We start from the raw sequence: 26708 nt of genomic DNA on the forward strand, positions 1-26708 counted from the left end.
TGTTCGCTTCATGCCCCTATCGCGCCATCCGATGTGTAGAGCACGCCGGCGAATAATATTGGCCGCTGGTGATGACTTGACATATGACACCATCATCCCCCTCAGAGCACGTAAATCGTCTGTTATCTTGTCATGTTCTCATGTTGGGGTATATAAACACTGTCTCAAACTGTATTCTCAATGTATTCAATCCATTAAATACTTTAGGTTCACAAGCAACCACATATGTCCACAAGGCAGCCACGCCGTGCCTACCCTTCAACCATGTCCGCCAAATCAAGTTCAATCGAAGCAACAGACACAGATGCAAGCGACCATAAAAACCCGGTTGTGGATGTATCTGTGGCAGAGCGAAACTATGTCACCGGCGGCGCTTTCGTTGCTGGTGGGTCCACGGCATTATATGAGCCACTTCCGGAGTATGAGGGCCGGCACAGATACGATCCGTTGGCCGAATGGACCGAGAAGGAAGAGAAGAAGCTTGTCCGCAGGTTAAGTGCCCGATTCCCCGCACGTACTTGCTATGTATGGTTCGCATTCCTAACGTTGGTGCCATAACAGGTGGATTACAGGATCTGCTCTTGGGTTTGCCTGATGTTCTTCGCGCTGCAGCTTGATCGAGGAAACATTGGTCAAGCTCTAAGTGATGGAATGCTAAATGACCTTGGGTTGTCTACAAATCACTACAACTATGGTATGATGATATTCTACGTTTGTTTCTTATCTGCAGAAGTCCCGTCGCAGATGATCTCAAAGAAACTCGGCCCCGATCGCTGGATCCCCATCCAGATGGTCGCATGGAGCGTCATTGGAATATGCCAAGGCCTTGTTACTGGAAAGAAGAGCTTCTATGCTACGCGTGCCCTGCTGGGGTTGGTTGAGGGTGGCTTCATACCCGACGCTCTCCTTTATCTGTCATACTTCTATACCCACAAGGAATTGCCGATGCGAGTAAGCTTATTTTACTTTGCATCAAATTTCACCTATATAGTTGCCGCCTTTCTGGCCTACGGAATTCTTCGTATGGCGGACGTTGGCGGTTGGGAGGGCTGGAGGTGGCTATTTGCGCTCGAAGGGGCCTTGACGGCAATTATAGGGGTGGTCTCCTGGTTCTATCTGCCTCCCAGTCCGACACAGACGGCGGGATGGCTCAGAGGAAAGGCTGGCTGGTTTACTGAGCGAGAAGAAGTGATATTGGTCAACAGAATTCTGCGGGACGACCCGGCAAAGGTGAGCACTGGGCGGCCCTGGCTCCGCCGGTAGGACAATGCTAATCTTGCTTGCCATGCAGGGAGGAATGCACAACCGTCAAGGATTAACTTGGAGGCTTCTGTTTGATGCATTGATGGATTACGACCTCTGGCCGCTATATGTCATCAGTCTTACCCTGCTTATTCCGACGACTCCCCCCCAGGCCTACCTAACCCTAAACTTGAGATCACTTGGATTCGACACCTTCCAAACCAATCTTTTGACCATTCCGGCGTATTCCCTCTTTCTGTTCCAATTAATCTTCTGGACGTGGGTCTCGGAGAAGATTAATAACCGCATGGCAATTGGCTTGTTCTACTCCTTCTGGTGCCTCCCACTTCTCCTTGCCCTGGAACTCCTTCCATCAACTGCTGGTCCCTGGACCTGGTATGCCATCTCCGTTCTTCTAATTGGTTTCCCCTACATTCATTCCATCAATGGTGAGTAGCTCCCCGATTTTGTTTCATTTTAGGTGTTGAACTAATACTGTCTTACAGTCAGCCTGACTTCGCGGAATGCCGGATCCGTACGCACGAGGACCTTGGGCAGTGCAGTGTACAATATGATTTGCCAGGCAAGCGCTGTCATTTCGTCGAATGTATGTATCCTTTCTGATTAAAACCTGCACTACTCTTATTCCTTTGTTGGCTTTACAAACTCTGGGATCATGCTGATTACTTCTTAACGATAGGTGTACCTTGAGGACGATAGACCTTTCTATCGGCGTGGAAACAAGATTCTTCTCGCCCTCGTCGGTTGGAACGTGGTCATGACAATCTTCATCAAAGTCTACTACATTCGGCGGAATAAGACACGCGATCGGATATGGAATGCAATGAGCCCGGATGAGAAGGACGACTATCTGCGGACGACAAAGGACGAGGGAAACAAGAGGCTGGACTTTCGTTTCGCTCACTAGGAGGACAAATATAGTTGTATGTCCATCAAAGCGTAAGATGTAGTTCCCTCTACTAAAGTATATTCTACCAAGTTTGGTTTCATATTCTGGTAGACAATAGTATTCTAAATATACTTGCGCAGTAATACGTTGGTTATCCACCTAACAGGTATATCTTAATAGTATTCTCATTTATCGTGAGCTTAAGTGAGGATTAGTTACTCAACTACGTTCCTGTAATATATAAATATAGTAGCCGGCAAAGTAGTCAAACGTCCCCTCATAGCCCAATTGCCGCTTGACATAGAGCAGTTTGTGATGTTGCAACTGTTAGGGGTATTAGTGCGATTGTTGTTCGTTGAGTTGCAACTGCTATCAATCCAATCCGTGTTTTAAAACAAAATCATAATGATGGTGTTCTTAATCGTCATTACAGTCCTTAACGCGACCGCGTCCACGGTCCGAGCAATGATCGCCTACGCCGACCAGAGCCAACCGAGGACTGCGAGGGCCTTTGTGCTAGCTCGGGGACTTGATCATATCCTGAGACATGGAATTCGCAGTGTGGGCACTGGCATCCCCTTTGTACAACTTGCGGTGTATTTGACATGAAGTTTTGTGGTTCGCTTCCTCGCCGCGGTTCTCCTCGCTGTGAGTTAGAGTCTTCGGCGTGTGCGTTTAGGAGCAAAGTGATGACCTTTTCGCCCTGACGCTTGGCAATATCCTGAACTGTTTGCTGGTTTTTGTTTTGAATGGAAATGTCTGCCTTGTTCTCAAGCAGAACATTCACGACATTCTTCTTGTTGTCGATACTGGAGAGAACGGCAACCATGATGGGCGTTGATCCATCTGATTGTCGTGCATTTGGATCCGCGCCCCGCTTGGGGTTTAGCAGAAATTCGAGCATCGGGACATTTCCCATCTGAGCGGCCAGGTGGACTGCTGTTTTGCCGTTATGGTCCTTCTCTTCGATGTCCATCCAGCCCGACTTGGTATGCTTGAGAAGCAGGCGTGCGATTTCTGTCCCTCCGGGCACCGACGTCTGGCATCGATGTAGCCCATTCATACCCGCGCAGTCCTTTGCGCCCACGCTGGCCCCTTTATCGAGAAGTATGCGGACTGCCTCTGTATTTCTCTCGGAACACGCGAGAAGTAAAGGGGTTGGGTCATCGTGTGAAGTCTCCAAGCGATATTCAAGATTACATGAGAATGCCAACATGTGTTTGAGCTGATCAACTGCGTTCATCTTGACGGCTTGGTGTACTGGTGAAAAGCCTTTGAGCCTACCAGAAACATTGGTGGCGCACACATGGTATCCAAAGCCTTCCTTGTCAACTTGGAAGCCCTGCTTCCTGCACCACTCAATGGTGTTTGCATCGTATGGGTTCTCGGGGGGTATGAAGGTCGGATCGCCGAGTTTGTATGCTATGTCGTGGAATGTGCCGTAAGCCTTCTTGGTATCTGGAATATGCATGGCGGCCCTATAACATGTCCTTGCAGCTTCCTTCACAAGCTCCGTTTCCTCCGGGCTGAGACCATTCGGGTTTGCTTCGAGTCTGGTATATGCAGCTGCCATGGCTGAGTTGCACGCCTCACTGAACTTCCCTAGCCGAAGCTGAATGCCACTGAGAGTTTGATACAATCTACTGCGACGTTCTGGGGAGCCATTCTGTTGGAGCTCATCCTCTTGTCTAACAAGTTTGCGCATAACCTCGTGTGCCTCGGCTATAGCTTCCGGGACGTCCATTCGAATGTGTATATTGGCTAGCTTCTCCTTCATTTCGAATTCCTCGCTGAATGGGACATCCCGGAACTCCTTCAGCTCGGTGAGGACGTCGATTGCCTCTTGTTGATGTTTTTTGGCCTCAGAGAGCTTCTGATCTTCAAGCATATCGGCTGTCTTGCTCCGGAAGATTTGCAGCGCCTTTTCTAGCTGGTCCTGTCTTGCTCTTTCTTCCGGTTTAGGTTGGCTAATACTAGATCGTGGTGTTGTTGATCTATCTTGGCCATTCTCGAGAGGGTCAGGTGATAGTAACTCGGGTTCACTAAATCCACCTAGATCATCTCCTTCGGGGTATGTATAGTCGGAACTCAAGTCGTCTCCATTGGTGTCCTCGTCTAAGACAGATGGGGCGTTGGGTGGCCCCCGCTCCCTCCTCGAGTTGCCGTTCGTGACCCATTCGACAATGTCCCGAGATCTTGTTTGCCATAGCCAAACAGCCCCATGATACTTGCGGATAGACTCGCTTTCCGATATTTCCTCAATGCCGGGCTCGCTCTCGGACATCTCGGATCTGGTCGTGGAAATGACGCGGGGCCTGGCGGTGATACTCTTTGCGTCTTCGTGCAATCGTATGAAGTACTCCTCGACAGCACCAGATAGTTTATCAACTTTCTTCTGCGTCTTCCAACTAGACAATCTATGTTTCTTTCGTCAGCATGACATTTCCCTATCATTTTTTGGAAATTCTTGGAGTAGCTCACAGAATCAGCATCTCAAAGTGCGTCTGGAGTAGCCTCTCGTGCTGTCCAATTCGTGCCTGTATCTCCACTATATCACCCTCCTCAAAAAGCCTGCTGAACACAATCTTGACAGTCTTAAAGGAGCGCTGATTATCCACCGCCAAGAGGCCATTGATTCGGAACTTTGTTCGAAGAGTCTTGAGGTCCAGGCTTATAAACTCAAGGATTTCGTAGATGGAGTCTCTGAAGGATACCTCCTGAGGATCTAGAGGGCGCTGGAAAGCGAACAGAGACGTGATCTTGTCGAGACATTTCTTGAGGGCGACAAGGGAGTGCTGCATTTGACCTGGATGAGGCGTCTTGTCAGTCGTCTTGCTTAAAGAGAATCATTTATTCTCTTAGGCTATTGCGTTCTCTTATTCCAAAACTCACGGGCTTGTTCAGGCGCTTCCTTGACTTTATGAACGAACTTGTACAGATTCCATGCTAGCTTGCTGCAAATAGTCGCGACGTTGAGGGCGAGACCGGCGGCATCCATGTCGCCCATCGTTCCGGCTGTCACACGTTCGTTGGCATGATATAGAGGGATCCGGACTAGGAACCATCCACTCGGTCGATGAGGCAGTAAGATTCAGCCATGGATAGCGGTTGAGAGAGCGATGGGGTCGGCGGTTGAGACTTGGGGTTGGATGTCGATGGAATATTGAAGGATAAGCCAGTTTTTGGGGACAAGTAGCTGAAATTCCTGGGGCACCCTCTGATGAAACGTCCCGTGACGTACGTTAAGCAGGCTGAAATGGAGTCATGCTGGCTTGTAGCCTCTGTGACATTGTCCGGGGAAACGCGGTGTGTTGGTTGGTCGGGAGCGCATGTACATGGTGAGCCAGCCTCATTCATGCGAGTAATTACCTAAGTACTTTACCGCACCAAACTCTTCCTCCCCTGCTGTGTAGACACCAATACACTAATCGAGCGAGGCTTAGCCCAGGTGCTGCGCCTTCGACACCTTCCCACTGTGCTTGTACGAGTACTCGGGCTGATTTGATGAGCGGCTAGGGAGGGAAGTCCTACCATCCATTGAAGTATCAGGTGCAACTGGGGTACCCAAGAGTAAGCCCCTCCATGCGTTGTATACGAGTGTAGACACTGTGTCACACGCACACCACAGCCTACACCAATGCCTATTCTATTTCGATTGCCACACTGAATATGCTCGTTTGGTAGTCTGCCTTTTGTCGATGGCCCTGTGTTTCGATGGTTGGACGACAACGTAGTCTTCCCCCAGCGGTTCTACGCTTGCCTTCGCTTCGACCGCGATCTCGTGTCAACACCAGTAGTGATGGGAAGCTAGACTGAAAGACGGGCTTGTTCTTTCGGACTCGTGCATATTCCCCGGTAGATACTCAGACATAAAAAAAAGCGAGTCGATTTTGCCAGCACCGTGCTGACATCCACAGCACAAGTGTCTCCAGAATAAGGCTGCGAGGCAACTTGCGGGGTGCAGGGAACAGGGTTGTTTGATCCGAACTCTGCATCTGATTCAGTTGTTCGTGTACCAAGCATGCGCATGCAAACTCTTCAGGGGGCTGATCAGGCTGTAGGGCTGATCCAGGTGCAGGGTGTTTCATGGGTGATATAACACCTCAAATCCCCTAGAAGGGTTGTGGGCGTCTTGCAAGCTTTTAGCTGAGATACAACGAGCAGAAGTGAGTTGGCATTGAAATCCAAAGCCGACAGTCAAGTAAAAACAAAACCATACTTCTTCTACAATACTTTCCAACCTTTGAACAGCCTTATTCGTCGTCCAGGGGGTCCAGCTACATCAGCCTCTTGAATCGTGATGGCCGGCCAAGAAAGGACCCCACGCCCCAAGGTCGTCAAGATCCGCAATCCGCTTGGTAGGCTTGCTCCCATTTCCAGACCTCTCAATCTCTAACAATATTGAGGACTGCTAACACTAACACTCTACCTTAGGGGTCATGAACGACGTTGAGATCCGCGAGTCCGTCCACAATTTCCATGAGTCCACGTCCCAGACCCTTACCGGCCTACGTCCGTACCCATCCGAGCAGGAAATCCGAGACGCCGCGACGGTTTTCAAGCATCACGACATCTATTACAATGCTGCCTATCATAACGACCCCAATACCCCTATACAGCTCAATGCAACCCAGCGGCGGGCGCTGGTGAAAGAGGCAGACCACACCTTTTCCGAGAGGGGCACATGGATGGTCATCGTGACGGTCAGTCTCAGCGCGTTTCTGCAGGGGTTCATGCAGAGCAGCCAGAATGGGGCGAATCTATTTGCAGACCTGTGGATAAATATTTCCGACAATGAAGATGTCAACTCGGGATTTGCGATTGCAAATGCCGCTGTTTATTTCAGTGCGGCAGCTTTGTGAGTGAGATCCCAGCATTTCCCACATTGTACATATGGTGCGCCCTCGTTGAACCCTAATTTACCCTCATCTTAACCCCTAAGAGCTTACAAATTTCTTTCCCTTCCCTAATCCAATACTAATCAGAAGAAACAGGGGCTGCCCTCTCGCTGCTGCTGTAAACTCCTACTTCGGCCGCCGGGGCGCAATCTTCATCGCCTCTCTACTCATCTTTGCAAGCTCTCTGGGCTCAGCAGCCATAGAGCTTCACGATCAGAAGAGAATGGGCTTAGATGCTCCCGATAACAAAGGGTGGGTGTTTCTCAGTGGCATCCGTATCATTGGCGGCATTGGGATGGGCTTGAAAGCAGTGAGCACTCCAATTCTAGCCGCGGAAACAGCAGTGGGATTTTGGAGGGGTTCATTTGTGCTTATGTGGCAGCTGTGGTGCGTATACTCCTTCTTTTGTCCCTGACTCAAACAATGTCGATCTTCCGTTATGAAACCGTTGTTGTCATAAGCGGGTACCTATGCAGAATCTTGTCTCACTTGCGTGTAGCTATTATTGGCCCGGTATACTAACATGGCACGACATTGAACCAGAATTATAGCCAATAGAACCAGATAACTGACTGTTCTTTTTTCCAAAACAGGGTATCCTTCGGTATAATGATGTCCTTCATCGTCAATATCGGCCTAAATCACATCTCTGACGCGAAGCTCAAACTCCGCCTGATTCTTGCCTCTCCTGCAGTGTTCGCGCTGCTTTTGATGCTCATTATATTCAAATGCCCCGAGTCGTTCCGATACTATATGACGCCGGACTCAGGGCATTACAGCCCAGAGAAGGCATTTGGATCACTAATGAGACTACGGAACACGAAAGTAAGAGAGCCCTCCAGCCCTCTATAATCATCATGAGCACTATCAGTAACAAGTGTTTCGGGGGAAACGCGTCCAAATTACCTTCAAGGTTCGCAAACTGATCTCATCCATAATAGATCCAAGCTACTCGCGATTTATTTCTTACTCATGTGGGAATAGAGCAAGAAATTCAGATTGAGATGGAGACAAACTCCACAAGGGCCATGAACTCCAACTCCCTGCCAGCAAACACAGAACCTCCTAACGGCCAGCCGGTCCCGGGCAACAACTATCCTTTGCAGGACCCTGCACAGAGCCCAAGGCGGCAAAACAGGCACCTAAATGCCGAAGAAGCCTCAGCATCACCAGGGACCATGGAGCACCGCAGTGGATGGCTTTGGGGCATCGTCGATCATATTCGAAACATGCACAAAGCTATATGGCACTACATCATGCAGTACGCCACTATATTTACGAAGCGCCGTCTCCGAAACGCGGCCATTGCGTCTGGTGTTGTAGCTCTAGCGCAGCAGCTGTCTGGTAGTATGTTTGTATCCCTCCGATGCCAAAGACGAAAAGTTGCTGACTTCCCTACGGTCAACATCATGGCCTTCTACGGTGGAAGTATCCTCGTTGAAAAACGCAACGGGTTCCTCGACGACGGCAATGTCAACAAAGCCATGGTTTACAATGTCATCTTTGGCCTGCTAAACTTCCTCTTCTGCCTGCCCGCTATTCATTATGTTGATAAGCTAGGCCGGAGAAAGATATTGCTATTTACCATACCGTGGGCGGCGGCAGGGCTTATGGCCGCGGCGGTGAGTTTTGGCAACGTCAAAATTGAGGTTGTCGCTTTCTGGCTTTACTGTGAGTGAATTATCTCATCCTAAAGTTAGGAAACAGGATTAACATTGAGCAGTCCATGCTGTATGGTATAGCCCTGGTATGGGCCCAGTGCCTTTCATTTTAGCAGCGGAGAGCTTTCCTCTAGCCTTCAGAGAGACGGTAGGTCCATTCTCTTCTACCGTCGTAATTTCTATAATAATGCTAATGCTTTCTGGTATTAGGGCGCCTCCATCGCGGTATCTATAAACTTCCTCTTCGCCGGCTTCTTAGCATGGCTTCAGCCGTTGCTGAACGCCAAGATCGGCACTGGCGGTACCCTCGGCCTCTTTTCAGGCTTCAACGTTGTCGCCTTTGTCCTCATCTTCCTGCTCGTTGAGGAAACAGGCGGAGTCCGACTCGAAGCTCTTGGCCTTGTGTTTAGAGAGCCAAAGAGGAGCTTTATACGCTTCCAGTTGTTTGAATTTTTGCCGTGGCTAGGCAGGTTTCTGATTGGCAAGAGTGGGCTACATGATAGACCGAGGCGCATGTTAAATTATGAGAAGCGGGGCGTAGATATCATTCGGGGGGATGATGAGGAGCAGTCGAACACTGGGCATCGGCCGGCCACGGAACAGGGCGACGGATACTCCTCCTCCGAATAGTGTGAACACTAGATAATAGTCCTAAACTCGCTAAACATTTGTAGGTGGTTTCAGCAAGATTCGTTCACTCACGGCCGCAGCCTTGCACGTAGAATCAGGAGGAGAATTAGCACTATCACTTCGAGTAATGCGGTATGCTCGACAGACGAGAACCCACAGTATCCAGAAAACTTGGACCTCTGGCAGTCATTCATTAGATATGTCAAAAGTCTTTGTTATAAATGACCGTAGCTCACACAGAGATTTACCCACGATGTCTGCGATATATGGAGAGGTAGTGTAACACCTCAGAGTTGTTCAAAACATTATACTCCTAAATTCAAGCCAGCTCTCGAACTTTGATTCCCCATTTAAGAAAAATGCTCATTTCCTATCTCCTATCATGTCATCAAGGTCAAGACATGCAAGATCTTGTTATAGCACTAAACAGCATAACCATGACCGGTCATCGATCAGTTATTCTGATATCGGGCTACGAACATCAGCCATTTCTCCAGAGTCTTGACAAAAGTCTCTGCTAGAATTCCGTCCACCACACAATCTTGCCAGTTACACGCAATGACGAGATCCCCTCCCTTAACTGCAGCCATGGAGATACCAAAAGCAGATGAGACCACATTGGCACACATGAGAAATTGGGCGCGAGTAATGGACCATGAGGATTCTTGTTCGGCCTTCTCGCTCGTATCTTCAGGCGATGGTGAGGCACTAGGGTCGCCGTCAATCAAGCCGAGGTTTGTAATGACCCATGAAGAGGGCCTCGGCCGCCGAACATGCTCAATTAGCTGAGCTCGCCAGTCACCGATGGCCTGAGAAAAGCCAATCATATCGTTCTTTGTTTCCTGGCGCCGCTTGGCTTCAAAGTCCTCGCGCACCTTTCTCGCCGCCGACCAGATCAGGTCCATCAGTGTCTCGAATCGAGAGTCCGTGGAGTCGTCGGGCGAATATTTGGAACGGACCTGGGCCACAAAATCCTCATCGGCGAAGTGGCTGACAATGGTAACGTAATTGGACATTGCCTGGTTAGCCTTAAACCACGGGTATGAAGGGTGGTAAGGAGGCAGAAGGCGCCGGATGTCCATGGCCGTCAGGAATCCGAATGCCGTCGCGTCCGATGGCTCGAGGAGAGGAGTGAGCGATACCAAGATAAGTGCATGGAGGAGGCCAGTAAGAGTGGTCTCGTGACTGTGACAAGCCTGAACGAGGTCGGAAAGAACACTCTTTGGGGCCGTGATACAGCGAAACCGTGTCTTAAATGGTGCTGCCTGGATGGGCGCCCAGTGGGCCTGTGCCGGGCTTCTCGGATACTTGTGCGCCGGTGTCCGAGTTTCGATTTTTAGGAATTCCATCATCGCTTTTGGTTCCACTGGAAATTGCACAAGAGTTTCTGGGGGCGGACTGAGTCGCTGAGTTGAGTTCCCTGGGAGTGTCAGGACATGGTCCCTGAGCAAACTATCGTTGGGTGTCTTATTGTCAACGTGGAGGTTCTGGAGCAGTTCCGCATGAAAGATCTTTGCACTGGTGCCATCCATGTTGGTATGGTTGAACACAAGAAGGACCTCGATGATATCCGAACCCTCCATGCGGAGGACATTGATTCTCCATCCTGGCAAATGCCGGCAGTCAATGAACTTGGTGTCAAGTTGTTGGTTTGAGACTTGTAGTAAAGTCTTCTGGAGTTCATTGGCACTTCCCCTCACTATGGTCCACTGGATATGATCTTGGAGATTGATGCTGCCTAGACGGACCCAACAGGCTTTGTTGGTACCTTCACCCACGAGGCCAATATGCATGTGTGGGTGCTTCAGCACGACGCGGGCAACGGCCCCTTCGAAGGTGCTTACTAGTGCGTGATGGGAGGTTTGAGGAACAAGCCGTGCCGGTAACTTGTATCGACATGCCAATATGATACCTCGCATATGGTCAAGGTTCTGGAGTGCTATCTGGTACGATTCACTAACAGGAGACGAGTTCGTCAGTTCCCTCCCAACTGAGCTTATAGGACATCCATCGTCATGTCAGAGGGAATGCAACTCACATGCATCCAAGCCGGCGGATGATGGTACCGTCCGCTGTTGAAGCGCCTCGTTTGCATAGTTGTGCTTCCATGATTTCAACTTCTTACACTGTAAAATTCAATCTGCGCACAAGTTTACTTCGCACTTGGTTTGAGAGAGTTCCTTAGAGGAGAAGAAATGACGAAAACGAAATCATCTAAAAAGAAATTTACTAAAATTGGGTTTGAATATGCACCTCCCGTGGCTTCAAGGTCTACGCGAGTATACTATCTAAAATCGTACACGGTCTTCAATTACTCCGTCAGCTTGTCAGATGGCTGTGGCAACTGAAGGCTGGAATGGCGACCGTAGGCAGATTGCAGCTTACAAGTGTGGTCTGACATCGTGGACAGGGGCCCATTGTATCGAGTACCGGCCAGGACCCTGAATTGATAGGAATTTAGGATCTCGGTTGTGCTGCCTTGCATATTCCTACCCGGCTACCGGTCCCAGCTGGGGTCTGGATCCCCGCGAGGGGGAGCACTTCATCGGCTGATCGACATAATTTCGGCCGAAATTTTGCATATTTAGTGTCGGCCATCGGGCATACGCCCAGGGTTGCAACCCAACATGCATCATATTGATAGTATTGACCTCGCTTGTCATTGTCCCAGCTAGCCCATCGGCCGGCCCCCTCCCGCCTCCCCGGACCAACGGGCTGCAGCGGGCAGAAACAGAAGCATTTCCAATTGGTAAATCCGTTGCGAGGGACAGGGTATGTGCATGTGACACAACGGGTTGATAATGCTGCTTGTCTCGCCCTTAAGGTATCATCTGGCGACGGCAGGGTCTCTCCCTTCGGCTCGCAGCTTAATAATGCGAAATCGGGCCACCCTGCCCTCGTTGTTGGTGCAACTCTGCAAATCTGACAAATCCATGATGGCAGGCCAGAGCAATCCATTAGGGCCCGAGGAAGGGCACGTAGTGCTGCTGGTGGAATCAATCTACCTGTGCCTGATGTGTTCTACCAGAGCAATCTCTTGCCTAAGCTTCTAGTTTGGCTTTCACTGATTGTGCCAATCCTTCTTCGTCTGAGCCTTTTTTTCATTGAGGGAATGGTCTTTTCCAGCAATTGAATCATCCACTTCATGTAGTCCTTGTTTTTCGTTTTGTTTTTAATTCACCTGGAGAGTTTTGGGCTAATACAAGAGGCACGCGCCCTAGTGCCTTCAACCAAACGGCGAGGAAACCACCGCACATTTCCTTTTCTCCTGCTTTACGAACATGGCCGACTCCACATCTAGGCTTGAGAAAGTCGTAGAGGATGCCTCGCCGAACAGCACACCTCCAGTCGAAGACAAGATGCAGGGAGACGAAGCCGAGGGCAGCGAGAGAACCACTGTGGAAGAGACACCCTCTGGGTCTCCAGCGCCAAAGGCAGACGACGATGACGAGTCTCGATACCCCTCCGGCATCCAATTCTGGCTCGTACTTCTTTCACTGTGTCTTTCCGTCTTCCTCGTTGCCCTCGACCAGACCATCATCGCGCCAGCGCTGGGCGCCATCACGACCGAGTACGGATCGACCAAAGATATTGGATGGTACGGATCCTCGTACATGTTGACTATGACGGCGCTGCAGCCCATGTATGGAAACATCTATCGCGTTTTCGACATCAAGTGGACGTTTCTGGGTGCAGTGGCTCTGTTCGAGCTAGGCAGTCTGGTCACCGCCGTCGCGCCCTCATCTACCGTCTTCATCGTCGGACGCTCCATTGCCGGCTTGGGCACAGCGGGAATTTTCTCTGGATCTATGGTTATTCTAAGCTACACCATGCCTCTAAGGAAGCGCCCTGCCATGTTTGGAGTCTTTGGCGGCCTATGGGGAATATCTTCCATTGCCGGGCCGTTGCTTGGAGGCGCCTTCACGGATCAAGTCACTTGGCGCTGGTGTTTCTACATCAATCTGCCAATAGGCGGATTGGCTATGGCAGCCATCTTCTTCTTTTTACGAATTGCTCGCGATGAGAACCCGGATGGACTGTCCTACATGTCCAGGATCTTGCAGCTAGACCTAATCGGCGCGACCATTCTGATCCCCGATATCGTCATGCTGGTCCTCGCACTACAATGGGGAGGAGCCGACTATCCGTGGAGCGACTCTAAGATCATCGGCCTCTTGGTCGGAGCTGTCGTTACGGCTCTTGTATTTGCCGGTGTGGAGATTTGGCAGCAGGACAAGAGTCTCTTACCTCCCCAATTCTTCACGAAACGCAATGTACTCTCGGCGATGATGTTTGCGCTTTTCGTAGGTGCCTACTTCTTCCCAATTGTCTACTATCTTGGTAAGTACCATCAATTTAATGGAACGTATTTGAGTGCCTTACCCTAACGGTGCTTTGTAGCCTTGTACTTCCAAGCTGTGAAGGGCGATACCGCCATAGAAGCTGGCATCAAGCTTCTACCTTTCCTGATCGCGGTGGTTATCAGCTCCATTGCTTGTGGCTCCTTAATTACAGCATTCGGGTACTACAACCCCGTCATCCTTTTTGAGACGGCTATACTCACAGTCGGCGCCGGGTTGATCACGACTTTCTGGCTCGATACCTCCTTTAGCAAATGGTTCGGGTATCAGGTACTTGCGGGGCTCGGCACGGGCGTCTTGTTCCAGGCAGGCATCATCGTTGTGCAGAACGTGCTGCCGCTGGAGCTGATCCCGCAGGCCACCGCTTGCGTACAGTTCTTTCAGTCGCTTGGAGGTGCCATTTTTATTGCCCTGGCGCAGACCGTCTTTCAGAATGGTCTCATCAAGAATATGAAGCGCGATGCGCCAGACATTGACCCCATCATGATCCTTAACAGCGGCGCTTCGGAAATTCGCGATCTCCTGGTGAAGATGGGCCGGGAGGACAGTGTCGACGCCGTGCTGGGCGCATACACCCTAGGCCTACGAAATACCTTCATTATGACTGCCGTCGCGGCTGGCTGCGTCTTTCTGGCAACTCTGGGATTTGAGTGGAAGAGAATCCAAAAGCCGGGTGCGAAGAAGGATGATGAGGCAGCCCCTAGGGTTGAGGGGAGGGAGGACACGTCTGGTGCGGACACGACACAGGCCCAAAAGTCTTCAGCATGAGCGAGACAGAATATTATCATGTGGACGACAAGAAAGTGGCCTTATTGCCGCTCCTAGATTGGAGGAAGATATCTTTATTGGGACTTTCGTAAATTGTGTCTACGGTGTACTTGGCATGGAAAAATGACTAAATAGCAACCTCAGAGTTTCGGTTAGGATAAACTAGCACTGATAAAAAGCCGTAAATCTTCGAAGCTGTTTGTGTGTAGAATAGTTATAGGTAACTGTGTATAGATTCCTATAATGTACTTAGTTGCCCATATCAAACTGCTCGTAGAGCTTAAACATGGGTTTGGTCTTATTAGTATTTCCACGAGGTACCAGAGTTGCCAAATACCACACATTAAAGTAACATGAATCTTCACAAACCCAAGCCCAGATATCAGACAAGAAAGACCTGGGGGGTATGCCTCCCACACCTCGCTGATGAGATATTAATGTACTAGCTAATTAGGCGAGAGCCGATACATTAACATGGGGCCGGAGCGCCCCTCCGTCGGGCGTGGGGCATCGATGTTTCGGCCGACGAAGCTCTAGTGGGGTTCAACACCCCTGACAGTAGCTTTGCTTTCTTACCGGCATTGCCACTCGTAAACTCACAGTCAGCAAGCCTGGAGTGTCTCATATGCGGAATGCCACATGGCCAAGCGGGTCAGCCTGCATCTACCAGCGGTTGCTGGGATATTAGCTGACAACACAGAGATGAACCTCATAAATCCGTGATACTGTCCATATCCTCCATGTATATTCTGTTTCTGATCTCATCTGGAAGCCACTGCTCCTCAGACTTAAGCCTCTGAAAGCTTGGTGACCGTTCCTATTCAATATCGAGAACTATGGCATCCTCCAGCGATCACACCTGGATGCTGCTCCGGGACTCCATTTCGCGTCCAGAGAGCATCCCCAAATCATTTCTCTTAGTTGGAGCAGGAACCTTTGCAGTGTACCTACTTTTCAAGTTCACATACAACCTTTTCTTTCACCCCCTGAGCCATATTCCTGGACCATGGCTCGCTGGTGCATCATATGTTCCAGAGTTCTACTACGATGTACTGAGATCCGGCCGCTACACCAGGAAGATCATCGAAATGCATGAGAAATATGGTATAACACTTCCCTCTACTTTGCCCAATCGATGCCGACCTGAACGCTGATATTTGTAGGCCCTGTCGTCCGTATCAATCCGCATGAAGTTCACTGCAATGATCGTCATTTCATCGAAGAGATTTACGCTTTGGGAAACAGAAAACGTGACAAGCCCCTTCATCAGGTCTTAGGGAGCGGAGTGTAAGGGACCAACACGTTCGCAACTACAAGCATACTTGCTGATATTGTTCGACTTGCTGCTAGTGCTGAGAACGCCACCTTTTCGACTGCCAATCACGACCGCCATCGAATGCGACGGAATGCGCTGTCGAAATTCTTCTCTCGAGCCCAGGTATCGCGGTTGGAACCGACAGTTCGCGATCATGCCGAGCGTTTGTGTGACAAGATCTTGATTCGTGGGAAGGGGACACCCTTCGACGTCACCACAGCATACAGTCTCTTTACTACCGATGTCATTTCTGGCTACTGCTTGGGCCAGAGCCTTGGTCTTATAGCACAGGATGGCTGGGAACCAAATTTTCGGGAGCCGTTGTATGCACAGCTCCGACTCGTGTACTGGTTCCGTTTTATCCCCTTTCTAAAACATCTGGGAGTCGCAATGGCATTGTAAGAGCACGCTGTCCATGCTTTTATGTGAGGGATCAGGCTGATGAATTATAGGTTCACAAGGAAGCTTTCGGACGACATGGAAACATTGTTCAACGCGCTCATAGTAAGTCCTGATCTTGACTTGTGGGGGATGAAATTGAAACGAGGCTCTAACAAGCCGTGTGCTCATCAGATTGACATGCCGAACTACGTCAAGAAAGCAAAGAATGACGTCGACAAGGGCTTAGATGATGGAACGACAGTGTTTGCCTCTTTGTTCACCTCTGAGCTTCCAGCGAGCGAGAAGACCCTTCAGCGACTGACAGAAGAAGGCTTTTCTCTCTTCGCGGCTGGCACAGAGACGGTCAGCTGGGCTCTGACAGTCGCTACGTACCATCTTCTCACCAAGCCTGCCATGCTCGAAAAGCTCACTGTAGAAGTGAACTCGGTCGTGGACAGTTCAGGAGAGCTGCCCTCCTGGACAGCCCTTGAGAAGCTGCCGTATCTAGGGGCCGTCATCAAAGAATGCCTGCGATTATCGTACGGGCTTGCGAGTCGGACGTCCCGTATTCCGACTGGGGAAGACTTGTTCTATAGTGGCTCATGGACCCCCAAGGGAAGCGGGACATCGGCCAGGGTCGAGTATGTGATACCACGAGGATCCGCAATTGGGATGTCCGCTGTGGTAGCGCACCACGACGAGGAAGTCTATCCAGACTCGCACTCTTTCATCCCGGAGCGATGGTTGGATGAGCAGAACCAGCTCCGCAAAGAGCTCGATCGCTCACTCCTGTCCTTCTCCAAAGGGAGCCGGGGATGCATCGGTATAAAGTACGTCGGGCTAACTCTCTTCTTCCTGTTCTCATTTATCTGACATCTCTGCTAGTCTGGCGTATTGTGAACTTTATCTGCTACTCGCGCTGTTGGTCAACCGAGTGTTTCCGCACATGCAAATGCATGAGACCACCGAGACAGATATTACGTATGACCACGACTTCTTCAATCCGTTCCCGGTATGGAATAGCCAGGGAGTGAGGGCAATTGTTTCTGATTAAATATTCCCATGGTGATTGCTATGGGAAGACACAGGTATATTTCAAGGACTAAAGAGTTGTTGCCTAGACGTCAAGGCATCGCCATCGGGACGTCACAGCCAGTAGGATAGGCAAAGGAAACCGAAAAAACCCCGGAATTACTGTTTATGTGTACTTTTGGTCGAATAAAGAGTCGTTGAAATTCCTTGACACGTGTTGATGTGTAGTGTTGGTAACATCCGGGACTGCTATGTGTACTCCCAAACGATATAGGATACATGACTCTGGGCTCTACTTTTGGGTGAAAGACGACCAATCCCAACGTACGTCTACAATCCTCGCAGCAGATTTAATCCATATTCCCCATTCTCTCCCCATCCTTCTTCGAGCCTCAAAGATCTTCAAAGTTGACTACTTGATTACTCGCCCTGGACTGACGAGGTTGCCGACGTACCCGGTACCACGCCCGCAAGTCTGCCTGGGCCGCCCCATGTACAGCTCGTATGCAGCAAGAGGATGCCCTGCAATGTAACATTGGATGCAAGTTTGGGATTATCAGCCCTGGCCTGCCCGGCCGTTTGGGTTGGAGTGGATGGTTGTCTACTATCCTCACACCTACGTACGTGCATGTAATCCAGGGGGATGGACAGTGGCATACCGACCATTATGAAGCCACCCCACGCCCATTCTGGAGACTACTAGCCAATACTCGGCGTCGTGATCCATCCTACAGATTGGATCTTGTGTATTATTGGAACTATCCATGCAGGATTTCCACAGGGGTCTCCCGGAGTCCTGTACCTGTTTCTTTCTGCAGATTATGTTGCATGAGATGGATCTCATCCTCCGGATACAGAATGCCGTACCCTTCACCTTCTCTGGGCTGGCTGCTGTTCGCGCTGAATGTCGGCTTGTGTATGACATGCAATCTAATTATTTTTGGTATTGCGGTCTATGCTGCTCCTTTCGCATAACATGAATGTACAGGTTCTCAAACAGACAAGGCACCACATCCTCCACACCCTACCGTGGCACGGATCCACGGCGATACATATGCCCTAGAAGCCCCCAATTGCATCAGTACATGCCCTATGGCGTATTGTAACAATCAGCCCTCCGTTTTCCAACCTAATGGTCCGAATCCCCGTGCTGCTTCTTCCCAATGATAGGGTTGAAGAAACGGAAACGGTTGAAACGGTCGTACTTATGCTTGAGGCGACGAAGCCTATCCAGCCGCCACGGCTCACGTCCGTAGATATGGTCGACGGGTTCAAAGCCGTTGGCGTAGTTGACATAATCAGTCCCTGGCCTCTCTGGCTGGCCATTGTTCCACTGGTCTCTGACCTCCCTGACCCACTCCCAGGCAGCCTTCTCGAAGCTGGAGTCAGGAATGACAATCTGAATGAGATTCAGGTGGTGGTCAGACCGGAAAGGATATGCCGAGTCCCGGGGATTCTGGTCCGTGACGGCCTTAGTGGAGTATCCTTCGTGGAGGATGGCACATCCTGCAGCGAGCTTGGGGTTTTTGGCAATGCGTTTCTTGAAACCCTCGTAGATCTGTAGCTCAGCCGTCACATTGTACACCTGTAGGCCGGCCGTGGCGGTGATGCGGGTGTAGCCGTGCTGGCAGATGAAGGAATTCTCGTCGGTCTGTTGGGCAACGGCCACCTCTGGATAGGGAACATCGCCAGACTCGTCATAGACGGATTCAATGGCGTTGAAGGGTGCAAGGTGGCGCTCTGCGTCCTTGGCGGACCCACGGTAAGCAAATGTCCAGAAGAGGACAGGTTCTGTTTTGGAGACAGTTTCGTTCATCATGAAGTTTCCAAAGTTTGTCGTCATGTTGACGGGCGTTGTGCCGTTATTGTGGAAGGCATTCAAAGCACTGAATACCTCTTCCACCTTTTCTCCTCGCCAAATGTAGTTGTGATAGTGCCAGGTGTCTGGGCCCCGGGGGTGGATGTTCATCTCGAAGCTCGTAACAACACCAAAGTTGTGTCCGGCGCCCTTCATGGCCCAGAGGAGATCGCTGTGGCTCTTTTTGCTCACGCGGATAGACTTGCCGTTGGCGAGAACAACGTTGAGCTGTCGTATGTTGTCACTAGCCATACCGTACGGGCCTTCATGACGTCCATGGCCACCTCCAAGCGCGGCACCGGCCAGACCGACACAATCGCAGGAGCCAGTGGTGGCAACGTAGCCATGGTCCCATAGGTATCTTGTGACTTGGCCTCCGCGAACACCTCCTTGAAACCAGGCAGTTTTGCCGCCGCGCTGAATCTTGATGTCGCGAAGATTGGCCATGCTGATCTCAATGCCATTAAATGACCCAAGAGTCTTGGTGGAGCCATGGCCACCGTTAAGAGCCAGAAATTCTATGCTGTTCTCGTTGCAGTATTGAACCTTGATCCGGAATCAATTAACAGGAACCCGAACAATACGATTTATAGTACTGACAATGGTTGAAACATCCCTTTCCTCTGCTGGCTCAATAATGACTTGGACTTGAGGAGGGGCAAACATGTTCCATCTTGCGGTTGCATTGTCATAGCGGCTGTCATCAGGACCGAAGATGACAGTGCCACGAGAGACAAGGCGACCAAGTTCCCGCTGAACTTGTGTGGCGTTCAAGTTGATTGGTGTAGTATGGTGTTCCTTGAAGTATCTAGGGATGCTGGCGCCAGACACGAAAGTCTGGAGAACGGCGAGGCCGTATGCCAGAGAACCAAGTCCCTTCATCTTGGAGACTCTGGGAATAAGGAGCTTGGCGAGACACGTGGGAACAAGTGGAAGATGAGATCCAGGGTTACAGCGCAGACTGAGGAACAAACGGAAGCGTCACTACGCTAGTTCTACTATTTTATACCTTTTAGCTTCTAAGGGGCCCCAACTCGCTCTCCATCACAGTCCTGGATCCAAGGGTTAAATTGCCTCGCCTTCGTAGGCACTACACTTCCGGATTCCCGAAATAGACGCCATAGCCTTCCCCTGAAAAGGGGCAACTTGCTCTCTGCCTCGTGAGGCTGAAGCCATATCAATAGTATGTCGTTGGAGTCAGGATTCCGGATCGCCCGACCACATGGCGCGCACATGGCGTCTGGTGTGGCGCAAGGCGGATCATTTCACGCGTGGTGTTGGCGCTGATAGGGGAGGGCGACTGGGTGTATGCAGTACTAAGGACACACATCTGAGTTCTGGGAATAGCTTAACCGCCAAGTGTTGGTCGGGTAATACGATCCGGATGGGGGTTTCAGATGTTATCGATGAATACAAGTCGAGTCATCATACATGTTTTGGTTGCTACCCCACCTGCAGCCTATTACTACATACGTGTAAGTATGTTGGTCGGATGCGCCAGGAACCCAATATGCATACACTTACAGTACGGCCGAAGCATTGTTCTCGCATCGGCTGGGAAGCTGACAGACCCTGAAATTTATGACCGACGCCCGATGGGTGTACATATGTACCTGGCAACAGCCCCGGCCAACACCCACCATTGGTCAACAGTGGAGGAGGGAACCAGCCTCATTAACGGCAGCTGAAGTTGACTATCGGTCCTGGCCTTCCTGTAGGCCGAGTCGCCCGGTACTCCTTTCGATGAATTATCATACCGATTCTTCCGTTTGCTTCGCGTGCTTACGTGCTTACCGCAGCCTCATCGCCGACCATGCATCGGCGAAGGCATGGTCGGATTGTGCAATCCAGAGCTCGGAAACAGGGGTCCAAGAGTCCGAGACCCGAGACCCTGCGCTCCTCTCTGGCTTCTCCCTACTCCCGCAGTTTCAATCGTGGAATTTTATGATTCATTCCATTATTTTCCCAGTATATTGATTCCTGTTTTCATGATTGAACCCTGTCACCCTACCATCGACGCTGAACCACGTCAGCCTTTGTGCAATCGCCATGTCGTCTAGAATTAACACCATCCTGATCCTAGGTGCTGCCGGGGGTATTGGTGAGGCGATGGCTCGCCGATTCTATGGGATGGGGAAGAAGGTCATTGTGACCGGCCGAAAGCAGAATAGAGAGAAATTATCCCAGATGGCGCAAGAGTTCCCGGGCCTCGAATTCCGTGTGGTACGCATTGTCAATAACGTTAATTTTCCAGCTACTAACCGTCGCATAACAGTGGGATCTGGCAGATCTCGACATTTTGCAAACCCAAGTCAAGAGCATACTGTCCGATTTCCCTAAACTGGATTCCGTGTTCATCAATGCTGGCGTCCAGAACCACTACATGATGTTTCAAGAACCCCTAGATCAAAAGGAAGTCATCCGGGAGCTGAACACAAATCTCACTGCTCCCATCCTGGCTGCTCATTCATTTGCGCCCCATCTCCTCGCCCTGGCGCAGTCAGGCACTAAGACCAACATCTTTCTAACAAGCTCCTCCCTGGCATACTTTCCGGTGCCTTTCTACCCCACGTACTGCCCTACCAAAGCTGGCGTTGCGTCCTTTACCAAGGTCCTCAGAATGCAGTTGGAATACACTGGCTGCAAAGACATGAATGTGGTTGAGGTCGTGCCACCGTACGTCGACACTCCCCTCAACGCCGCACACAGAGACCACACAGATGCGCTGCAAGGGGGCAAAGAGAAAGCCGTCCAGCCTATGCCGCTCGAGGAATATATCGACGGGTTCTTCACCGCCCTCGAACAGACACAACCAGACGGGTCTTTCAGAAACGAAATCGGTGTAGGCTTTGGGACCCAAGGTGCCAAGGTTTGGCACGAGGGTTTCCAAAAGTTGCTCAATGGTTCGGGTATGACTGATTGATGGAAATGCCCCCTTTTTCGGGTGGTTTGACGACTTGGTACATGTGTCGTAGATATCTAGCTGAATTTTCAAAGCTTATCACATCTTTTTTGTCAATCCCTCGAGATGCATGCAACGTCCCATGAGAAAAGTGAAGTTTTTGAATATTATGGTCTTGTTTTATTGATCAGGTACATAACGATCGTCGCATTGTCCCAATATTGATTTCTAGATTGCCAACAAAAAGATCCACCTTCCCCAAAAAGATAGGCAAAATACCTTATATCTTTGTTAATCTCACAAAGCACTGCTGTGGGACACGAGCAATTCCCTCAAGTCCTGCATAGCCTGATAACACCGGCGGAGTCTTCTCCAGCCGAAACTCCCATACCAGCATGGAAATGACGATTCGCATCTCCATATACGCCAGTCTTCTTCCCCAACAGGTGCGCGGTCCTGACCCAAAGACTAGCTGCGGTCCTGCCGCTCCGTCGAAATCAACATCGTCTGCCAGAAGGCCTCCTGCGTCGTTCTTCCGCACGAGCCAACGCTCGGGAACAAAGGCTGCCATATCCTGTGCCTCATCCCATGTAGCGTTGAGTTTGGCCCCGCGTGAGGTCTCGCTTCGTGTCGAGTCGTCAACGGGGAAGGACTGAGACAAGAAACCAGGACCGTTGGACATGAAGAACACCTGGGTCCCTTTTTTAATCGGGTATCCGAGGACTGTGGTATCTTGCAATGCTTCGCGGGTGACGGGAACAGCATTGATGCGCAGCATTTCTTCAATCACCGCGTCCAAGTAAGGGAGCTTTGCATGGCGGATCTCCTCGAAAGTGAACAGGCGCTTCTCTTCTCTTGCCGCTGATAGTGTCTGATATAGCACTGAGCGTAGGTTGTCCTGAACTTGAGGCAGGTCGGTGAGGTATTTGGTCAACCACATCATTGCCCCGCTGGTTGTGTGGTGGCCTCCGATAATGTTGCCAAACATCTATAGAAAATGTCAGATCACGATGCCCGTGTTCCTGGTAGTGATTTCCTTACCTCATCGCGATATATTTTACTCTCGAAATCAGGCTCCCGACCTTCTTTCTGCGCGCGGGCGGCTCCTCGCATGAGCATGTGTTCCATGCCTGTCTCGATATGTCCAGACTGGTAGTTTTTGATTGCGATGGCGACCTGTTCTTTCATGGCACGCTCTTTCTCGTCAAAGATATGCTTATACCATGACTGCTTCGACCACCACCACGTCTGCAGCTTTGGCATGACGGCATTGATTGTCTTTTCGACGATTTCTGGTGCTTCGTAGACCGAGTTGAGGAACTCCACGAGGGGGACTATAGAGAACTGCACTGGCTGGTCCAGGTCGTTGTCGAGTTCCATGTCGGGGATCCTCAGTTTCCGGACAAGATCTACTTGAGGGCCTAGTGCAGTATGGACCCAATTGTTGCCGAAAGCAAAGGCGAGCATGACATCGAGAGAAGTATACTCGAAATCCTTCTTGACGCTAAAGGGCCGTCCGTTTGACAGTTTCATCTTCAGCTCAAACAGCTTCATCAATTCAAGACCTTTGCTGTACATGGAGGGGCCGACGTGGTTGTTCAGAAAGGTGGTAGTCATGAGATCCTGGATGAGTTGGCGGTTGGATCTGAATGCGTCACCCGTCATGTAGACGCCATGGAACGACCCCATGCATGCCATTCCATCGGACAGAAATGACGATTTGTCAAATTCTTTGCGGCGCATCAGTATATCCCGTGACTCGCGGTAGTCGGCCAGAAGAATCCACGGCTTGGAGAAGGGACGAATGAAGATCTGGCAGATTGGCGAGTCCATCTTCTTCACCTGCTTGGCGCACCAAACACGAAACTCGCCCGTCACGCTGACTTCTTTGACCATGGCAGGGACATCGCCTAAAAGGGATTTTGCTGCTTCCGGGTTATATGCAATGCCTGGAATAGGTTTTGGTAGTAGCCATTGATATAGGCCGTACGAGAGTATGGTAACGGTGGCTAAGGCGAAAAGAACGTGGCGTATGGTCAGCCCCTCAGCGGAGGCTGAGAGGAGTTTGTCGAAGAACGTGAACATAATGCTGTTGTTGATGCTAATGGTGTTGGTTGTGAAGGGTCTCTCTTGAATGTCTCGTCCGCTGTGAATTACATATAAGAATGATGTTCACACCAATGCCTTGCAGTACGGCCTAACATGAGGCACAACAATGAACACGATCAACGACCTCAGATAGCCAAGAAAACCCCAGGTATCTATCTTGGTGCCCCATAATTTTCATGCAGATGGACACTACTCAAGATGCAAATTGGCCCGGTCTGACTGTTACTGAACCGGCAAGCCGATTTGACCCCTGCTGCAGTAGCGCTGAGGCGGCCCTCGACCGGTCCGCTGGAATGATTACGAACTATGCCTATCGGCCGACGCGTTTACTATAGTACGTTGCCTTAATGGCTGCGCAGTCCAGTGGCTTGAGACGGGACCGTTGCGTACGGACAGAGGTGGCACCCTTACACGGGAACTGTTTCACCTAATGCCGATGTCGGTCCTTAGGGACCATCAACCCGTACACAACTACGTACTCTCCAAAACGCCGAGGCTTTATTGGAGAATTATTCAGTGGAGCTTCTGAGCACTCTAAAAATTCAGGGGAAGAAGCGAGTCGTCGTCTCGGGTCATGATTGCTACGCTAGTCCGCTCAGCTACCGACCTTCAAGATCGCTTCAGGTAGACCTCGAGCAGGCCCAGCGGCCCGTTATCAAAGACGTTCCGGATCTCATATCTAGGGTCCGCCTCCTTCAACAACGCCTCAAACTCGGCCTTGGTGCGCTGCTTGGCGCCGCAATTGACCAACATGACCATATCCACCTGTCTCACGACACGCTCCTGATGGCGAGGCCAGGTACCTGGCTCCGGAATGATAATGTCGTTGATGAGTAGTGGAGTCTCGGGCCCTGAGGCTTCAAGCCCCGGAACGAACGACTTGAAGATGGTGACGACATCATTGTCAGCCCAGTTGTGCGTGCATTGTCGGATCAGGAAAGCGGCGGCATCCTTGACCGGCTGTGGGGCGAAGAAGCTGTGTTGAGTATATGCCACTCGGCCATCGAGGTCTTTGGGAAGCGACTCTTGCCCCTCGGCAAGCATGTCAGCGTTCGAGTCTTGCACGACAAAGTCCAAATTGGGATAGAGCTATTATTGCAAAGGTTAATCAATGATAGACGGCATCGCATTGACATGTTGGGTCAGACTTACTTCAGCCAGAGTTCTGGAAATATGACCGTTGCCACCTCCGCAATCCACGACCGTGCCGTTGATGGCCGACCAGTCAAACCCGTCCTTGAGCAGGTAGTCAAGATGGCGGTCCATCTTGCGCAGACCAGCCATGGCCTTTGCGAACCGGCGCGCCTTCTCCGGGTCGTTCTTGTAGAATTCAAAAATGCCGACACCATGTCTAGTGACGAATGGGTTCTGATTCTGGTGCGCCTCGTAGGGATTCGCCTTGAGGCTAATGTTGCAATCGGCTGCTGCCTTGAGCATCTCGTCCAGCGAGTAGTGGACGACGGATCGGAGCTGGTCATCTTGCTGCATCGCCAGGGAGGTGGAGCTGTGGGAGATGAATCTGGGTCGAAGTTCTTCAAAGATGCGATAGGTCATGAGTTGACGAACGACGCGGCCGGTGCGATCCGCATCCAAACCAGCCTTCTCGGCCAAATCCTCCAACTTGATTTCGCCATGCGCGGGGACCAATTGGAAGAATTCAAAGTCAAGAGCCACCTGCAGAGCACCCAGGTCGTAGCCACTGCAGCAGAAAGCCCTGAGCCACTTCCGGGGGCCATCAATGAGGCGTGAAAGATCCTCCAAGGACGTCTTCAGGTTGGCATGTATGCGGCGGTACTCGGGCGTATCGGGGGGGTCCTGGGAGTCCAGGGAAAAAGTCGGCGCGACGAGGTTGTTTGCCTGAAAGTACTTGGTCATATCCTGGGTAAGATCGAGAATATTCTGGGCCAGGGCTAGGATCGACGTGGATTCGCCCTGGACAACGCTGCTATTTTTGATGAGCGATGTGCCGTTCGATTGCTTCCCGTTTGTTTGGGTGGCCATTGTGCCGTTTGAATGATTTCCGTATGCCTCAATTGCCATTGTGAACAACAATTGATGTGATCTATTCTATTTGGGCTGTTTATGGGACTGGGGCGCTGATTTCTGAAGGCAATGGTGAGGACCAACGAATCTTCAGGCAGTATTTTGAGATAGCAGTAAGTAGTATTAATATTAATCATATGTGTTTCGCACTTGGGTAAGCATGTCTATTACATCTGGATTACGTGAACAGATACGACCACATATCTCAATGGCTTAGGACGGAAGCCCATACCCCAGAGCCATGGTGTCTTCACTTCTGATTCGTACATCGTACTACGATGAATTCCCAGGCGCCGATGGCTGTGTTTGGCCCAAGGCATACATTCTGTGATACATGTAATCTGCACCAAGTATATTGGGGCCTTCCTAATCCAGTTGCACACCTGCAATGCTGATGCTGGTTCCAGAACATCCGAGTTACTCGATTCGACCCACGTCGGGCATGTCGGTATGTCGGCCGACGTTTCGGCTTTCCCTCTTACACAGGTAAGGCTATTCGGCCGAGGCCACACACCAATGCCTGCTGGAGATAGGGATGCATCCAGCAGAGTCCACAATGCCATCTTTGTAGGTGAATGATACTAGGTATCGTCAATCT

At 50.7% G+C, this 26708-nt stretch overlaps 10 protein-coding genes across 10 annotated transcripts; 5 read left to right on the forward strand and 5 right to left on the reverse strand.

Moving 5' to 3' along the window:
* Positions 1 to 1688: 1688 nt before the first annotated feature.
* On the forward strand, positions 1689 to 2170 carry ACO1O0_005946 (uncharacterized protein; the record flags this gene model as incomplete). Its single annotated transcript, XM_083195351.1, has 3 exons — positions 1689 to 1695; positions 1749 to 1849; positions 1943 to 2170. The coding sequence occupies 3 exons, from the start codon at positions 1689 to 1691 to the stop codon at positions 2168 to 2170; spliced, it is 336 nt and encodes a 111-aa protein (XP_083048367.1).
* Positions 2171 to 2668: 498 nt separating this feature from the next.
* On the reverse strand, positions 2669 to 5159 carry ACO1O0_005947 (uncharacterized protein; the record flags this gene model as incomplete). Its single annotated transcript, XM_083195352.1, has 5 exons — positions 2669 to 2812; positions 2847 to 3274; positions 3437 to 4560; positions 4634 to 4958; positions 5045 to 5159. The coding sequence occupies 5 exons, from the start codon at positions 5157 to 5159 to the stop codon at positions 2669 to 2671; spliced, it is 2136 nt and encodes a 711-aa protein (XP_083048368.1).
* A 1293-nt stretch (positions 5160 to 6452) lies between these two features.
* Positions 6453 to 9341, forward strand: ACO1O0_005948 (uncharacterized protein; the record flags this gene model as incomplete). The annotated part of the gene is made up of 7 exons (XM_083195353.1): positions 6453 to 6510; positions 6587 to 7010; positions 7138 to 7302; positions 7644 to 7875; positions 8127 to 8721; positions 8825 to 8859; positions 8922 to 9341. The coding sequence occupies 7 exons, from the start codon at positions 6453 to 6455 to the stop codon at positions 9339 to 9341; spliced, it is 1929 nt and encodes a 642-aa protein (XP_083048369.1).
* Positions 9342 to 9793: 452 nt separating this feature from the next.
* On the reverse strand, positions 9794 to 10924 carry ATF1_2 (Alcohol acetyltransferase; the record flags this gene model as incomplete). The annotated part of the gene is made up of 1 exon (XM_083195354.1): positions 9794 to 10924. One exon carries the CDS (start codon positions 10922 to 10924, stop codon positions 9794 to 9796), a length of 1131 nt encoding a protein of 376 aa, XP_083048370.1.
* Positions 10925 to 12622: 1698 nt separating this feature from the next.
* Positions 12623 to 14470, forward strand: ACO1O0_005950 (MDR family MFS transporter; the record flags this gene model as incomplete). Its single annotated transcript, XM_083195355.1, has 2 exons — positions 12623 to 13682; positions 13743 to 14470. The coding sequence occupies 2 exons, from the start codon at positions 12623 to 12625 to the stop codon at positions 14468 to 14470; spliced, it is 1788 nt and encodes a 595-aa protein (XP_083048371.1).
* A 1705-nt stretch (positions 14471 to 16175) lies between these two features.
* Positions 16176 to 17272, forward strand: ACO1O0_005951 (cytochrome P450; the record flags this gene model as incomplete). Its single annotated transcript, XM_083195356.1, has 5 exons — positions 16176 to 16183; positions 16238 to 16289; positions 16359 to 16996; positions 17052 to 17178; positions 17255 to 17272. The coding sequence occupies 5 exons, from the start codon at positions 16176 to 16178 to the stop codon at positions 17270 to 17272; spliced, it is 843 nt and encodes a 280-aa protein (XP_083048372.1).
* Positions 17273 to 18327: 1055 nt separating this feature from the next.
* On the reverse strand, positions 18328 to 19938 carry ACO1O0_005952 (FAD-binding oxidoreductase; the record flags this gene model as incomplete). Its single annotated transcript, XM_083195357.1, has 2 exons — positions 18328 to 19602; positions 19657 to 19938. 2 exons carry the CDS (start codon positions 19936 to 19938, stop codon positions 18328 to 18330), a joined length of 1557 nt encoding a protein of 518 aa, XP_083048373.1.
* Positions 19939 to 21105: 1167 nt separating this feature from the next.
* On the forward strand, positions 21106 to 21979 carry ACO1O0_005953 (putative secondary metabolism biosynthetic enzyme; the record flags this gene model as incomplete). The annotated part of the gene is made up of 2 exons (XM_083195358.1): positions 21106 to 21279; positions 21332 to 21979. The coding sequence occupies 2 exons, from the start codon at positions 21106 to 21108 to the stop codon at positions 21977 to 21979; spliced, it is 822 nt and encodes a 273-aa protein (XP_083048374.1).
* Positions 21980 to 22238: 259 nt separating this feature from the next.
* ACO1O0_005954 (cytochrome P450) lies at positions 22239 to 24043 on the reverse strand (the record flags this gene model as incomplete). Its single annotated transcript, XM_083195359.1, has 2 exons — positions 22239 to 22946; positions 23000 to 24043. The coding sequence occupies 2 exons, from the start codon at positions 24041 to 24043 to the stop codon at positions 22239 to 22241; spliced, it is 1752 nt and encodes a 583-aa protein (XP_083048375.1).
* A 633-nt stretch (positions 24044 to 24676) lies between these two features.
* Positions 24677 to 26068, reverse strand: ACO1O0_005955 (uncharacterized protein; the record flags this gene model as incomplete). The annotated part of the gene is made up of 2 exons (XM_083195360.1): positions 24677 to 25156; positions 25220 to 26068. 2 exons carry the CDS (start codon positions 26066 to 26068, stop codon positions 24677 to 24679), a joined length of 1329 nt encoding a protein of 442 aa, XP_083048376.1.
* Positions 26069 to 26708: the final 640 nt, after the last annotated feature.

The sequence above is a fragment of the Amphichorda felina genome (genome assembly GCF_050947745.1).
Source record: "Amphichorda felina strain 45539 chromosome Unknown scaffold_6, whole genome shotgun sequence".
NCBI lineage: Eukaryota > Fungi > Ascomycota > Sordariomycetes > Hypocreales > Bionectriaceae > Amphichorda > Amphichorda felina.